Source organism: Crocuta crocuta, unplaced genomic scaffold (genome assembly GCF_008692635.1).
Source record: "Crocuta crocuta isolate KB4526 unplaced genomic scaffold, BGI_CrCroc_1.0 scaffold197, whole genome shotgun sequence".
In the NCBI taxonomy this organism is placed as follows: Eukaryota; Metazoa; Chordata; class Mammalia; order Carnivora; family Hyaenidae; genus Crocuta; species Crocuta crocuta.
In genome coordinates this window covers 7,639,831-7,656,253 of record NW_027532002.1, presented here as the reverse complement: position 1 = coordinate 7,656,253, position 16,423 = coordinate 7,639,831, and the positions used below count along the sequence as shown (strand labels likewise).

Below are 16,423 nucleotides of genomic sequence, written 5' to 3'. Positions count from 1 at the left end.
GATCATTTCAAAAATAGCTTCCCATTATAGCTACACTAAAACCTACACACCTGTCGTGGCCAGCAAAGCTTCTGGAAGGCTCTTCACTGTAGAGCCTGATGCAGGGCTCAATCCCACAACCATGACCCGAGATCATGACCCGAGCTGAAATCAGGAGTTGGACACTCGACCAACTGAGCCATCCAGGTGCCCCTGGCTTCCTGAAATTTCTGACCGTTGTTTTCTTTTCATCCTTTGCCAAGTGGAAGAACTTTTGTATTGAAGAATTTATTTTTTCCTCTTGAGGAAAGTCTAATTATTCTCTGTGTGATTCGAGTATTAAGTGTACTTGCTTTACTCTAGTTCTTTGAAAAGTGCTAAATTTCGACTACACAGAAAAAAAAATCAATCAGACACACCCTTCCCAACTGAAAGAGAGATCTGGCTGTATTTACTCTTTAACAGGGACACCCTGGAGACAAAAATGCCAGAATTCATGCAGGTACTTAAACGATGTTAATTCTAGGCCTGATGGCTGCCAGAAGGACAAGATTGGAGTGGTCAGTCCCATGTCATACAGTGCCCTCCACTGCTTTCCTCATCCACCCCAAGGCCTAGCCCTGCTGTGAAGCTGAGAGCTGCTGCGATGTAGGGTCATGACTAGGTTTACTGGGGGGCGGGGGGGGGGAGTGCCAGGGGCAGTAGCTCAAATACCTGTTGGTCATCTTGACTGTGTTTATGAGTTACAGGGTCAAGAAGACCCACCGTCTTTGGGAACATTACTTTTTAAATTAATTTCATGTTTTTCTTTTGCTAATATGATTCATGGTTTTGCATAAAACTGAAGGAGGGGAGAAAAAGCCATGGATAACCTGAGATAACCATTTGGTGGATATCTTTCCAGCACTTTTCTATGCATACATTATTCTTTCTATTTATAAAAAGAAGCATGACTAGTGGCAGTTGGAGTGTTTGCAAAAGTGGAAATAGTCCATACTTTTGTTTGCAAATGTATCATGACAACATTGTTCTTGTTGGCATGGGGCATCTCTGATAGAAGGCCTGGCTTTGGATTAATTCTTTGATGTCCTTGAGTTTGAGGCTCAGCAGTATGTGTTGCCTACCTTCCCCAGACCACAGTCTCTCTCCAGAGTTATTCAAAGAGATTCCAAATGACCCACTTGAAAGAGAAATGCAGCTTTGTCTGTGACCTACACTGCTTTTCTCAGACTCTGATTCTGTTGCTTTCCTTTCTCTTAGATGGAGAGACAGATGTCAGTGAACTCCAACCTCCTGGGAATGCAAGCTCCAAATCTCAGCAACCCCTGTGCTTCTCCCCAAGTCCAGCCAATGCATTCAGAAGCCAAAATGGTAAATAACAATTATCATCATCCTTCTGTTGTTTCGTGACTTTGTCTTTTGATTTCTACTCTGACTTCCACATTTCAGTTAAGTTAGGTAGATAGCTCCGCCGTTGTTTATGGTGAAAAGGTCTTTTCTGTGGAAAAGCAGGACGAGCTTGGCTTGCTTTTTGAGGATATTTGTTATTGAAGCTTGGCATCAGGTGACCATGGAACAAGCATTGGATCGGCACATGGCCTTAGTGAAAAGGACATTGAAAAGTCTGGGGTGACCCATAGGAGTTGAGGTGGGATATACCCAAGTATGTGTATATTTTCTCATAATGTGAAATAAACAAAAACAATCCAGAATTTCTCTTCTTCAAGGTGGTTACAGTTTCAGTGACACTCTTCCTGTCCCCATATCCGTGAAAACAGACATATGATTTTTTAAGCACACACGAGTACGGAAATATTTTTCATTTTTTATTATAGCTGTCAGATGTGACGTTAACTCAGAGGATCACAGCCTTGTTTTCCTGTGGGTAACTGCACCTCTTACTGAAATACATGATTTTAGGTGACAACCTTTGGTGACTTTTAACATATGAGATTTATGTGTAGTCAGGTCAGTCTTTCCAATCACAGGGAAAGATTTATGCATTGTATTCTACTAAATTTTAATAAAAGCAATGCATGTCTGTCTTTGCACCATAAAGTAAATTTGCTGGTTGTAGAGTTACTTGAAGTAGGTCTTTCAGTTTTCATGTAGTTAAACTCTGACACCACAATTAGTAGGGTATAGTATGGCAACAAAATACACTGTAGCAAAGTTTTTAGTGTCTGATATTGGATAAGAATAGTTTCGCTACAAGTTAGAGATTTATTTGGTTTCCTGACTGAAGGGGTTGGAGACCCTGTCTGATGGCTGGTATGAAGATGTTATTGACAGTTCTGAAAATTAACCATCAGAACCCGGTGGTTTCATTTTCAATGGCAGCAAGGTTTTTTGTTTTTTTTGTTTTGTTTTTTACAGCTGCTTTGGTCACTTTTCTCTTGGAAATTTTACTCATTTGTCTTTCAGCTCCTTGATTCAAGGAAGCGCCTGAATTCCCAGCGTTGGCTACCTTGGGCAAATAAAATCTGTGGTTAAGAGAGTTCTCTTTGCCGTGTCACAGTCCCTGTGACATGCCAAATGGCACCAGCATCTTCAGCAAAGCTCGTTAAATCTTTTTGGAATCGGCAAATATTTTTTCAGCTCAAGCCCTGCAGTGCCAAACCAAATACTTGCTGGCAGAGTAAAGTTCAAACTGGCATCTGTTTTGGAGACCAGAGTAATACCATTTACTTTTTTTTATAAGGAAAATAAAAAATGAACTGTGAAGGTACTTAAGAAAAAAACAAAATTAACTTATTCATCTGCATGAATAAGTGTTCTAGGTCTGAGCATCAGATGCCATTCCCCCAGCTGGATTATTTCTGAATCATCTTGTTTGGTTCAGGGTCTGTAACCCTTTTGAGGGACCTCCCAGACAAACTTTAGATGGATTCTTACACACAGTTCCAAACCGAATTTCCCTGCCAATCGATTTTCCCTGGATTATATGCCACCACTGGACTCAGAAATGTCCTGCCCTTCTCTTCTTACTGACAAAGAAGGAGAGTGCTTCTAGAGGGAGTACAGGTTTATAATTGTTCATAGGTCTGAAATAAAAATATATGATATGGCCCATTATTGTGAGTAATATCAGCTGGAGACAAAAGGAAATTGGTCTGTACCTATAAAAGAGCATTAGCCCACAAATGTTTGTCGCATTAAATTTACTGAGCAAGCACACAACTCTGCTGATTCATGCTCTAAGTGGATGAATATTTCCAGATCCACAATATCTGGGCTGATGAACTCCATCATGGAGTTAGGGCTTAGGAAGCACAGTCATTCTCTCTGTACTAACCTCCCAGCCCTAACGCCATTATTGCCGATCCATTATTCCAACGGGGGAAATGGTGGTATCAGCCACTTATATTTGGGGGAATAGCATTTACTTAGTAGCCTGGAAAAGTGTTTAGTAATTGGTTTTTAATACTTTACTCAGCATCTCTCTTCTTATTCTGCAAGCTTTATTCACTGGAGAAACCAGCTATTGTCACCTAGTAACCATACAGCATTTTGTAGCAGCTTTGGGCTACTCAGATGAAAAGCTTTTACGAAATACAGAGTGATGGAGGAAGAAAAATCTTCCACGATTTTAATGTCAGCCAGAGCCTCCCCAGGTTTCTCTGAACTCTGGGCTTTGTTGTTCTATGCCTAATTTTCTTCCTGTGTAAGACGGGAATGGATTCCAGATTTCAACTAAGACTCCTGTTTCACTGTTTTCAAGGACTTTTCCAAAGGTCACACATGGGCTATTGTGATGAATGCACTCTGCGGGGTGTGTTCTCAGAGCACACGAGAAACCAGAGAGCTGCCAGGGAGCTGTCGTCCACACCACAACACTGCATACCTATCCTCCTGGGGACAGTGGTGTCAGAGTGTCTATTTCACACTCTCTATTGGCCACTGACAAAAGCCATCATCCCGCGTCTCTGGCGAAACTTGGAAGTCCTGGAGGTGGACAAAAGCTTAAGACAGGACTGCTTTAACGCTACAGCTTGGTTGGAAGCTGTCTGACTAGTGATTGCTCAGTAAGAGACATCCATCTTTCTTGCTGCAAATTGGCCGTTTTTATTATGGAAGAGAGCGGTATAGGTGTCCCCCACTAAACTAGGGTGTGTTAATCTGGAACACCCAAATCAAGAAGCACTGTGCCCTTCTTTTCGTTTAATGTATATTGGCATCAAGCGCTGGACTTCAATGTACTGAAGTCGCATCTGTCCAAGCTGGTTTTGTCATAATGTGGCAGATTATAATTGAGTTTTATGGATTCTTTTTCTGGAGAATTAAGCCAGCAAACAAGTGAATATAGGCATACTGGATTTTGTTTGGGGGGTCAGAGCAGGCTCAAAGCTGTGAGAGCTTTCCTTCTTTCTAGCCACCCAAACAACGGGTTCTTCCTCCCATCCTGAGATCCATGGGTGTCTTCCATGAAACCCACAGGATCCCTGGTGGACATTTTGACATTCAGAGGGGAAAGGGACAGAATGAAGAGAATAAGCAGATAGAAATGGAAAAGTGGAGAAAGAAGGAGACAGAAAGAGTAGGGGAATTTAAACCAGACGGGGACACAGTTTCAGGCTCTTCTGGGTGTAAGCGATTCTGTAGTGGTGTGAATATGGTGTCCTTAGAGTTGAGTAGATTTATGTTCATTTCTGTTTGTGAGAATGAGACCAATCCCATCTAGCGTTGTAAGAGGTTTGCTTGCTTGCCTTTTTTTTTTTTTAACCAATAATGGGATTGGAAGCTAAATAAGGGGGTGGGGGGAAGTTGTCCATATGCCTGTCTTGTGTCTCAGTAATGTTGAGATGATTACCATAATGAAACCAACTAAAGTGAAGGGTGGCATAGAAACCAGTCTCTGGAGAGGGCTGTAGCCACTCTGCCCGGAATTCACCTTCAGTTTGAACAGGGCTAGGGAAGTCCAGGGAGTGTTAATACTAAGGGGAAGGTACGTATGTGCAGTTGTGGTCTGATTTTGCCCTCAGGACAGCACCATGACTGGGCTGTTGTCCTCATTTCCTAGTCGAGATCACCGCAGCTCCAAGTGGTTAAAAAACTGGCCCAACGATACATCACATAATGAAGGCTAACACCTCAAACTCCAATGACAAAGCTTTTTCATCACAAGATTGGCCCTTTAGATAAGAATATCATACAAGGGGCACGGGGGTGGCTCAGTCGGTTAAGCGCCTGACTCTTGGTTTTAGCTCAGGTCATGATCTCCCAGTTTTGTGAGTTCGAGCCCTCACTGGGCTCTGTGCTGACCCTGCAGAGCCTGCTTGAGATTCTCTCTCTCCTTTCTCTCTCTGCCCCTCCCCTGCTTGCGCTTTCTCCGTCTCCCTCAAGATAAATAAACTTAGAAAAGTTAAAAAAGAATATCACATAGCTTCTGGATAACAGTAACCAGCAGATTACATCAAATTTGTGGGGGTTAATTTATATTTACATACAAATGAGAGATAAGGATGCCAAGGATAGTTTAGACATCCAGATAACCTGGAAAAGATGAGGAGTGGCTGGTAGCATGGAATGTCCCCCTTGGTTTAACCAGAGCTTTGTGGTCTTGCCGACTGGTTCAGCTTCACTGCCTCTTTCTCCAAACACTTTTTTTTTTTTTTAATTTAATTTAATTTTATTTATGTTTATTTGTTTTTGAGAGACAGAGCACGAGTTGGGGAGGAGCAGAGAGAGAGGGGGAGGCACAGAATCCAAAGCAGGCTCCAGGCTCTGAGCTGTCAGCACAGAGCCTGACGTGGAGCTTGAACTCATGAACTGTGAGATCATGACCTGAGCTGAAGTTGGACACTTAACCAACTGAGCCACCCAGGAGCGCCTTTAAAAAATTTTTTTAATGTTCTCCAAATATATTTTTAATCTTGGTGTTTCTTAATTTCCACATGTAGTCCCCCCACTACTCAATTGGGAGCTCCTTGAAGATAATCCTTGCATCATGTAAGCTCCTTGTACTGAGAAAGGCCCCATGAATGAGACATGAATTTAACTAGTTGAGTTGAGCTGAATCAAAATAATGCGAAGGAACCAAACAGTAGCAGTGGAAATGGGGATGGAATGAGGTGGGTAAGGGGCAAGCGTGGGGCTCAGGAGAGGGTAAAACAAGGTACATGCTAAACTAAGTAACAAGCCAATAAAGAGAACTTGACTACGTTTGACTTCTTCTAAGGATAGCCGGAAACAACATCTAGAATATTCTTTTTCCTTGAGATAAAACAGCAATATGTCTGTTACTTAGAAAACAGAAGTTAGATTAACATTGCCCTCTTAGGAATTGAGAGGGATCAATACTAAATGCTATTTCTTCCACTGTAATAGACTAGCTGTGCCGTATGTTGGTTGTTGACTTGTCAATACTCATTTCTAGTTAGGTTTACAATTTATTAAATGGATACATAAATATATGCATTAATGAATGAATGAAACAAAAAGAATTTAGAAAGTCGAAGTCTTTTAGAGGTAGAGGGTACTTAGTGAAGACCTTGCCCAAAATCTGGTTTCACAATGAGGATGCCAAGAGCAAATAAAGGCTTAGGGAAATCAAGCCATTATTTAAAACACAAAGATGGGCCCCTCAGTTCAGACCTTCACGTTTCTACCAAGAGTAACGCTTTTTTCATCAGCTGTACTGATAAATTACGAAGTGTTTCTTTCCTTGGCCCATGGTTTCCTTCTGGCAGATTGGCAGACAAGAGCTAGGGTGGTATAGTGAGCAATCCGTGGTTAAATCTCCACTTTGTTTTGAATGTCAACCTGGGTGTGTTTGTGTTTGCCTTTCCCCTCCCTAATTATCGAGCTGGATAACTGTTTGCCTACGGTGCCCCTTGGCCACCCACTGTCCAAAAGATAAATCACAGAGAAGCCCGGCTCCGTATGGAGTTGCCTGGAAAGTTTATGCACATAAAAAGACAGTCTCCAGGTAACATCTCTCTGGCACTCTTGAGAAATTCCGCTCTTCGATTTGCCTGCTTGCTTTAATCACCCCCAGTTTCACTTCCTAAAAGTCCAGGAATTAAAAAAAAAAAGCAGTGAATGAATAGGCTGTCTGCTTCTCAGAAGCTTTGTGGTAAGGCAGGAAATGCTGTTTGACTCTAAAGAAACTCTCATTAACTTTTGAATCACGCCAGAAGCCATGTGTCCCTGTAGCCAGGGATCAAAACATGATGATGGCTTGAGCCAAGGTGGCCACTTTTTTCAGAGTCCTCCTCCCTCGCTGCTGTGAAAAACCACTGTCCGGTATGCAGATGAGTGGGAATTATGTAAGAGTCCATAACAACAAAAACAGCAACAGAAATCTATTCTATCACGAATATGAGTGACGGATCTCCTTTTAAAGGCAACTTGCTTTCTGAAAACAACCTGGTAGAAAATAGTAACTGTTAACATTAATTAAGCACTTGTATATATGGCAGAAACCATGTTAAGCATCTTATGTCTTCTCATTTGATCCTCACATCAATCTGATGAGAGAGATACTATTCCTTTTTAAAAAATTTTTTTAATGTTTATTTATCTTTGAGAGAGAGAGAAACAGACAGACAGATTGTGATGTGGGGAAGGGGCAGAGAGAGAAGGAGACACAGAATCCGAAGCAGGCTCTAGGCTCTGGGCTGTCAGCGCAGAGCTCGATGCAGGGCTTGAACCCATGAACTGTGAGATCATGACCTGAGCCGAGGTCGGACACTTAACCAACTGAGCCACCTATGTGCCCCAGGGAGATAACGATTCTTAATTTCATTTACTAATGAACAAATGGAGAGGTTAGGTAACTGGTGAAGAGCATACAAGCTGGTAAAATGTGCTGGGATGTGAACCCAGACTTTGGGCTCTTGGTCCTGGCTGTAAACCATTATGATTTGCCAGCAGGGGGAGGATCGTCCTATTTCTATTAGTAGGGTGCTTTCCAAATGTCAAAGCCTTCTGTATACAGATACCACTGGAGCCTCATAGCAACGCTGTAAGGTCAATAGGGATATGTTACTATCTTCATTTTATAGACAGAGAAGCTGAGTGGCCTTTCCAGCATCTTCCAGTGGCATAACCACACCCTGCACCCAATATTCTGTGGTTTTTGTCCTGTTTCTACTTTATCATGCTGTCTCGGGTGTCCCTATGGTAACTTATGCTGAATAGAAGCAAGTTCTTACAAAAACAAAACTCAGTGGTAAAAGTAAGAGGAGGCTCAAATAGCTCAGGCCCAGCTACCTATTAGCCTATGACTGTTAGATTCTCTATTCCGCATCAACTAAACGCAAGAGAGAAGGCTGATACATATTTCTGTCTGGACAGGACAAATGCTGAATTTGAGCTTAGTTATGGTTATTAAAGAATTAAAGGCAGCAATATTTCCCTAAGAGTGAATAGAAATCCCAATTCCTTTCTCTTGGATGAAAGTATACCCCATTCATATATGATTGCCACTTTGCCCCTGTAAACTACAGAAAGTTTAATTTAGGAACATCTCATGCCATTTTTTTTTTTAAAAGGTAATTGATTCGATTGTTAAGAGCTAGCAACCATTTATTTATATTTCTACAGAACAGAATGAATTTTTACAGGATTACATTCCATGTGCTGATCAGAACCTCAAATGCATGGGCTTACACATTTGATTGTATTTGTTTTCACAATGAGAATTTGAAAGATTATCGATTGCGTATCAGTCACCAAATTCCAAAGAAGGAAAGGATCTCAAGAATTATTTGAGCAAAATCCTTTCCCTTTGAGAAACAAAGGCCTGAAGTTCACGTTAATAGCTTGTCCCAGGTCCCAAAGCAATTCCCGGAAAGGAGAATTAGAACTCAATTTCTGGATTTTCAAGTTTATAGAACTTTGCATTTCATGAGCTAGGCGGGAATTGACAGGGAAAGCCATCCGCTAGTTGCTGTGACAGCACACTTTCTAAGGGGAGTGTTTTCTGCCATTTGGGTAGTAAGGCAGAGCACCCAAAGAGAAGAGGGTCAATCAGCTTTTCCCTTTTATAATGTTTCAACTGGGAATTGAAGCTAACCATCAGACCGCCCAAAGAAATGGGCCCCGTTCTCCATGATTCTTCTTGAGACTGGGAGTTCTTGACATGATACCCCTAAGCTAATTCTTATTCATCATCCAGAGTGTGGATACATACTGAGTAGTTCATCTCTTGTCACTTAGGACAAACTGCCTTGATCTTGTCTGCCACCAAGCAAAACTAAACTTCGCACATCTCCTCTGTTTTCCTTGGGTTCGTGGATCTTCTCTGGGCTTTCGCTGTATTGTGCTGATGCAGAGGGTTGGCTGAGCTTGCTGGTCACACAACACAAAGGGGTATTGAAAGCCCCTTTCCATCCAGTCTCTTCTCTTGGCTCCCCCCTCCACCCTCACGAGCAGCTCCACACACACACACACATTCAGACACTCTTCCTCTAGGACTCATTGTCTTCCCCATTTTATTTCTTTCTCTTTCTGTCAGTATCCACCCTGTTTTGGTAACCATGGCAATAGGTGAAACACAATCCCAATATTTGCTCCCTGCCTCTGTCATCCAGCCCAGCACGCGTATTGCCGGGTCTTGTTTTTGTGTTTGTTTAATGTTCCCAAGCCTGAAGTCAGATGCATCTGGGCAAGAACACCGCACATGGTCCGGTTCGGAACGCCACCCCCCGCCCCCGCCCCAGAAAGTTTTCAGGCACGTCTTCTTTGTGTTCTGTGTACGTGTGCATGTGCGTGTGTTCCTGTCTGCTTTGGAACATTGTGCAAGTAGGTTCAGCTTGTGTCAGAGTAGCCAGGGTAAGGGGAGGGGGAGTAGGAAATTTTACAAATCTTGTTAGGGGGGTGTTCTGCTTTGTAGAGATATATTTTGGTCTTTTTCGTGGAATTGGTGTATCTTTCCAAGATTTTTGCCAGCACGACTAGTAACGAAAGTTTGCTTTGCACTTTGGGATGATGCCTCTGCCTTGTTTTGGCTTTTTATGTGGCAACTACAGAAAATCTGTTAGAAAATGTATGCCTTGAGGGGGGTGGGAGATGGGACATTGGGGTGGATGGAAGGGGTAATGTCTTCCTAATGTTTTGGGATTTTTTCTTTTCTTAAAAAACAAAATAGAGAATTTAATCTTTGAGTGAAAAACTAACAAGCAGTATATTTTCCCTACTGGTGTCCTTTTAAGATTGCCTTTTTATCCCCTGCTAGGGTGAAAAGCTAGCTGTACTAAGGTACTGTAGTATTATATGATTGTTGTGTTTGCCTTGTATAAATATGATGAATCGCTAGGTTCTCAGAATAGCTAAGCCCCACACAGTACCAAATGTGAAGTATTTTTGTTTCAAAATGGTATTTGCAGTCACCAGAACAGAAGGTGTGTTGAAGGAAGATGAGATTTTCATACAACTGTGGCCTTGGGTCCTAGAGATGAGAAGTGCGACCAAAGAGGCAGGGCAATAACATGATTCCAGTAGCCAGCCAGGATCTGAAGTATAAGAGTGAGCAGGAACACACTTGGGTAGAATTTCAGGCTGGTGTTTCCCTTGTACCCTTTCCTGGAACATCCTTCTCCCTCCTGGTACCTCTCACGGGAATGTGCCCGTGTCTCCATGGTGCCCCAGGGCGCGGTCCGGTCCTGTGTCCCTTCCAGCCTCTCCCCTCTACTCCGCCTTGCACACCGTGGTCTCTCTCTGAGCCTGACATTCTCCTGAAGGCTTCTTGCTCTCTCTGGCTGCCTCGTTTGCCCTCTCGCAGTTCCTTCACCTCCGCAAACTCCACTCCTTTCTTTTCTCAAGACTACACTCAAATGCACCTTTCATGTGAAGTCTTCTCAGCTTCCTCGGGTAGAGAGCAGTCACGCCTTCTGTAAGGGGAGACTCCGTTTGTACCTTGTTTATCTCTTCCTTGTGGAGCTTTATGATGTGTCGTCGTCTGTGTGCTTGCCTCACCACCTGCCTGTGAACCCTTTGAGAACAGAGGCTAATTTGATTTAGCTCCATGTCCCCAGGTTGGTGTCTCTCCTACATGTACTAGGCACCCAGTAAACGTTTGTTGATAGAATCACTGAGGAAAATTCTGATAAACTAATTTAGATGGGGATGGTACTGTGACTTAAGATGCCATCCCACACTGTGGGCTTTTTAAATTTCTTTTTAAGTTCCAGGGATAAGGTAGGACTTAACTTAGATGATTGATGTACAGTGATAGAATTTCACGACCCATCACAAGTGGATGGGAGAGACATTTGAGCAGGTGAGAATCCTTCCTACAATTTCCCAAGTCCTTGCATTGGTCTGTACCTGGGACTCTGCCAGCCACAGCCAAGGGCAGCTCTCCAGAGAAGCCCTGTGAGAGCCCTCTGGGCCCATTGTATGGTACCTTCTACAGATGAGATGACTTTATATTAAGGTGCTGTGATACTTCAGTATTGAAATTCCCTTGGTGCAGGCCCAAGATTTTAGTACTTTTTTTAAATACATGAATTCCAATGGACTTTTGGTCACAAATTAATACATAGTGGCAAATTTTTAGAGATATGTTAAGATGAAAATATTCTTTTCTCTTTTCCCTATTCATATATGTAATACATCAGAATTAGCTCATACTGAATATATCCTTTATATCCTGTTTGTTTTTAATTTCACATATTATGAGCATTTCCCACGTCAAGTATCTTTTGAAAACATTTTAATAATTCTATGATTTATCCTATAGGTGTCACATACAAATTTTAACTGTTCCTTATTTTTATTTCTGGATTTTCTCTACTCAAAAAAGAACACTTTGATTACTAAAATAAATTTTAAAGACCAATCTTAAATTATTGAATTACCTCTTTGATTATTTCCATAGGATAAATTCCAAGAATTAGGATTACCAGGTTAAAGAGAATTAACCATTTAAAAATCTCTGTATATATACTGCCAAATTTCTTAAAATCTATACTAATTTTCATTCCTGTCTGTAAAACAGGAAGATATCTACCTTATGGCATTTTCACAAGTGCTAAGCATTATCATTTTTTAACAAAATCTTTGCCATTTTTTGTTTGCATTTGTTATGTTCTGAGTTACAAAACGTCTTTTTCAATATTTGTTGGCTACTTGCGTTTCCCCTTTGATACAGCTCTGTACTTTCGACAGCATTTTTCTTAATTAGAGCTAGTATTGGAATCCAGAGGGAAAATGATGGAGCGGGCTGTCCTATTTCTACAGCGTTTTTCAAATTCTTATTAACTAGCTGGCTTTCCAATCTTACTTTACCCATAACACGTTGTTTCTAAGACCTTAAAATACATACCTTAAAATAAATTTAGTAGTTGTTTTGGTTGTTTCGCTTGGTTTACATGATTTTGCTCAGAAGTGCGGTGTTTTGAGAATTAAAAAAGATTATCCCAACATTTTCTGGTTTTTATAGTTAATTCAACTTATTTATTATAAACATACTGACTTTCCTAGGGAAATAAATGCAGCTCTGCCACATTTTCTGTGTTTATCTAGGCCAGCCTTTGTCTATTTAAATATCTATCTCAGTATCTTAAATAAACTGAAGATACGTCTGTGTCTTTCACATTTACCTGAGGCAGGATTATGTGGCTTCTGCTTTTATCCCTTTTATGAGAAATCAACCTCTGACCATTTTATTTCACCAGTCACTGTGTAAGTAGGTGGATCTATATCGATTAAACTTTATCATCATGACTGGATGGTTAAATGTCGCTGATTCTATTCTCCGGCAAAAAAGTTAAACAGAAAATATAAAACAGTTCAAGTCCCATGGGGTGATATTAATGGAATATTATTTTAAGGTTGAGTGAGTCTTCTGGTAACCAGAGTATAACCTCCTTACTAGTGCATAGGCTCCCTAAAGGGAGGAACCTGAACACCTAGCACATATTTGGCACAAATGATCCCTGTATCAGATGAATGAACATGAGTAATTAATTATACAATAATATGAAACACGCATTGAGCATGGGCCACATTACTGTGTGATTTCTGGGTAGTAAAGATTTAGGGAGGCACTGCACATAAAGTCCTTATAGACTTGGCATTTACATGTATTATCTGACTTAATTCTCACAACTCTTCTATGAAGATCACATCCCTGTTTTTTACAGGCAAATGACTTGATGTATAGTGCCCAGATCACTCAACCAGCAAATGGCAGACCAAGGATTCGAACCCCACATTGGGATCTGACTCTTCCATGCTAGGTCTTTAATTTGGCAACCTAAAAACCACATGGTGACTGGATTCTAGTAGGGATGGAAGCATGGAAACAGCAAGAGTCAACTGACATGTATTTATTATTAGTGTCAACTAGGCACTAGGCCTCCCCCTCACCCCACCCACCTTTTTTTTTTAACAGTATGTCCCTGCCATTCCTGAGGGCTTTGCCTGGCATGATTGTGAATCTCCAAACGCACACATGTGGCACATGATTTCCTGCACCCAGGGCAACAAGCAGAGAACAAAACCAAATTGAAATCCTGACCCTGAATGGAGGGCCAGACTGACTGTCAAATCCCCACCCAGAGCTGTAGCAAATGCAGTTCAAATCTGTGCCCCAGCAGAAGTTCACATTACTGTAGGGTCGTGGAATTTGAGGATTATTTTTTTAATATTTGAAACCTTGAATGTTAAATTGGAAAATACCAAGTCTTGAACTCTTTAGCAATAATGCTAATAATGACTTCTATTTCATATTTTGAGATCTGCAGAACATTTTCACACCTTCCACATAGACTACCAAGCTAGTCCCTCAAGGGAGCCACAGCAATCCACTGGAATTAACAATAAGGTGGCTCCTAATTTTCTTTTCCTCTTTAAGTAACAGAATGAAGCATTAAGAGCAAAGACCTGAGAATCAGACTGCTGAGAGTCATACCCTAGCTGCATGACCTGGTTGCCTGACCTTTCTGTTCTTCATTTACTCATCTATAAAATGGGGATAATGGTAGGGCCTCTCCCAGAGATGGAGGATTAAATGAGGTAATACAGGGAAATTATCTGGCACAGTACCTGGCACATAGTATTCCCTCTCTCTCTCTATTTCTTCCCGTTTTTCCTGCTTCAAAGGGTACCTCTTTGTATTTTATTGGTTTAATTCATAATGGGTAAAATATGCTTGTGCAAAGTCCATAGTCTTGTGGAGAAGTGAAGCTTAGTGCCTCACCAATTAAATACCTCACCTTTGATCCCCCAGCAAAGTTGTGATAAGCTCAGTTCTAGAATTTAATTCCTAGTTTTGATTAATGCACTAAATTACTGTGTTCTTTATAGATACTTGACTAGACAAACCCCATGGGAGTTATACAATACAGCTGTTGCTTTGAATTCACTGATTAAATTGAAACATGTAAAAATATAGATGACTTTTGGGGTACCTAGATGGCTCAGTTGGTTAAGTGTCTGACTTCGGATCAGGTCATGATCTCACGGTTCATAGGTTTGAGCCCCGCCTTGGGTTCTGTGCTGATGGCTCAGAGGCTGGAGCCTGCTTCTGATTCTGTGTCTCCCTCTCTCTCTGCCCCTCCCCCACTCATGCTCTGTCTCTCTCTATCTCAATTATTAAAAAAAGTTTTTTTAAAAAAGATGACTTTTAAAAATGTTTTGAAATACTTAGAAATTATTTTAGAGTTCAGTCCAACACATTTTCAACTTTCCAACACATGTTATTGTTTCATGGTTTGTTAGTTCCCAAACATATGAATATGAAAACATTTTATAACATTAAAATATCAGAGCTGAAATTACCCCAAAGACCAAGACTCACCAAGAAATGTATGTGACATTCCATTGCCTAAAATAGACTTTTACTAAGTCTGTACAAATTAAGTTATGCAAATATTTGGAATATGTCTCAAGACGAGACTCAACTACGTACCTTAAAACGACATGAGGAGTGCCATGTCACCTTTTGGCATTCAGTTTTTTCCAAAACACTTAGAATCATTATTGGTTTGAATGACAGCATCCCTTATGCTCTGCAAATGGGTTTAGAAGAAGTGCTAGGGAAACAGAGAAAGAGTCCCTCGGTCCCTTGGGGGAAGGTAGTTGAGTCTCTGAGACATGGGTAAGAGGGCTCTTTGCCAACATGCCCTTTGGAACAACCATAGCCGTGATAACAGAGTGTGAAGACCTGATTATTTTCCAATCTGATGAATGAGTCCAGCTGTTCCACAGGCCAGTACGGGGTATGTGAGAACATGGGATCACAGCAAAAGCATGTTTATCTCACTCCATCATTGCAGTGAACTTTATCTCCTGGGAATTTTCTTAAAGAGCAAGTCTGGACAGAGTCATGGCTTAATGACCAGGGGCTCTACAAGAAGTTTGTTTCTAAGTTCCAGTTACGCAAAGACAAGGCCTGCGTTTGTAGGGAAAGATATGCTAAAGAGCCTGCGTGTTCCTCAGACAAAGATAATTTGTCACATCACCACCATTAATCTCTTAGTTTCCGGCTCCCTTGGTTCCAAGAGATCTGTTTTATAGATTTATTACATATAAAGCAATAAAGCAAAGACTGGTCTTTGCCAGTCCACTGAGCAATCAGTTCGTTTGTTCATCTTTTCATTCAAAACTCTTTATTGAGCACCTCCAAAATGCCCATATTATACTAGGTTTGGGGGGGACCAAACTGCGAATAAAGCATAACTCAAGCTTTAGGAACTTACAGACCCCAACTGAGTATGTCATGATAAATAGTATGATAAAGACAAGTACAAAGCATGTGCCTCATTTGCCTTCATGGCAGTGGTGGTGGTGAGGCTTCTAGAGGGCCCTCCAGAGAGACCTCTCAGATGAATTATGCTCCTGCATTCTCCGATCAAGTGGCCACTGCCCACATGTGGCCATTTCAATGTTAAGTTCATCAAAATAAAACAAAATTCAAAGTACAGTTCTGAGTTGCAATAACCAAATTTTGAGTGTTCAATAGCAACAGTGGCTACCGTGTTGTACTATAGAGATAAGGACCATTTCCATCATCACAGAAATTTCTATTCAAAAGCAGTGGTCTAAGCTGATTGGATGGATGGGAGGGGGAGGGTTTTCCAAGGAGAATAAACAGGTGTTGAGCCCAAGCCTGGGGATGCTGAGGAAGAAATGACATTTAAAAAAATTAGCTATTAAAAGGATAATTATCGGGGCACCTGGGTGGCTCCGTCGGTTGGGCGTCCAACTTCGGCTCAGGTCATGATCTCACAGTTTGTGGGTTCGAGCTCCGCATTGGGCTCTGTGCTGACAGCTAGCTCAGAGCCTGGAGCCTGTTTCAGATTCTGTGTCTCCCTCTCTCTCAGACCCTCCCTTGCTCACGCTATCTCTCTCTTTCTCAGAAATAAATTTAAAAAAAATAAATAAAATAAAAATAAAAATATAATCTTAAAAATTTCATATGTATATATTGATTCAAGAAGGATTTATTATGTTACAGCTGTGGATTTTGCAAAAATGCATAAGATGAAATAAC

General features: G+C 41.2%; 1 protein-coding gene across 6 annotated transcripts in view; it reads left to right on the top strand.

Annotated features, from left to right (window-relative positions):
* The window catches only part of CREB5 (cAMP responsive element binding protein 5), a 492,421-nt gene that overhangs the window by 392,643 nt on the left and 83,355 nt on the right, over window positions 1–16,423 (top strand). For all 6 annotated transcript variants that reach the window (XM_077775424.1, XM_077775422.1, XM_077775423.1 and 3 more), the window contains one exon: window positions 1,240–1,350. In XM_077775424.1, the coding sequence (XP_077631550.1) occupies window positions 1,240–1,350 (111 nt within the window). The remainder of the gene's footprint in view (window positions 1–1,239; window positions 1,351–16,423) is intronic.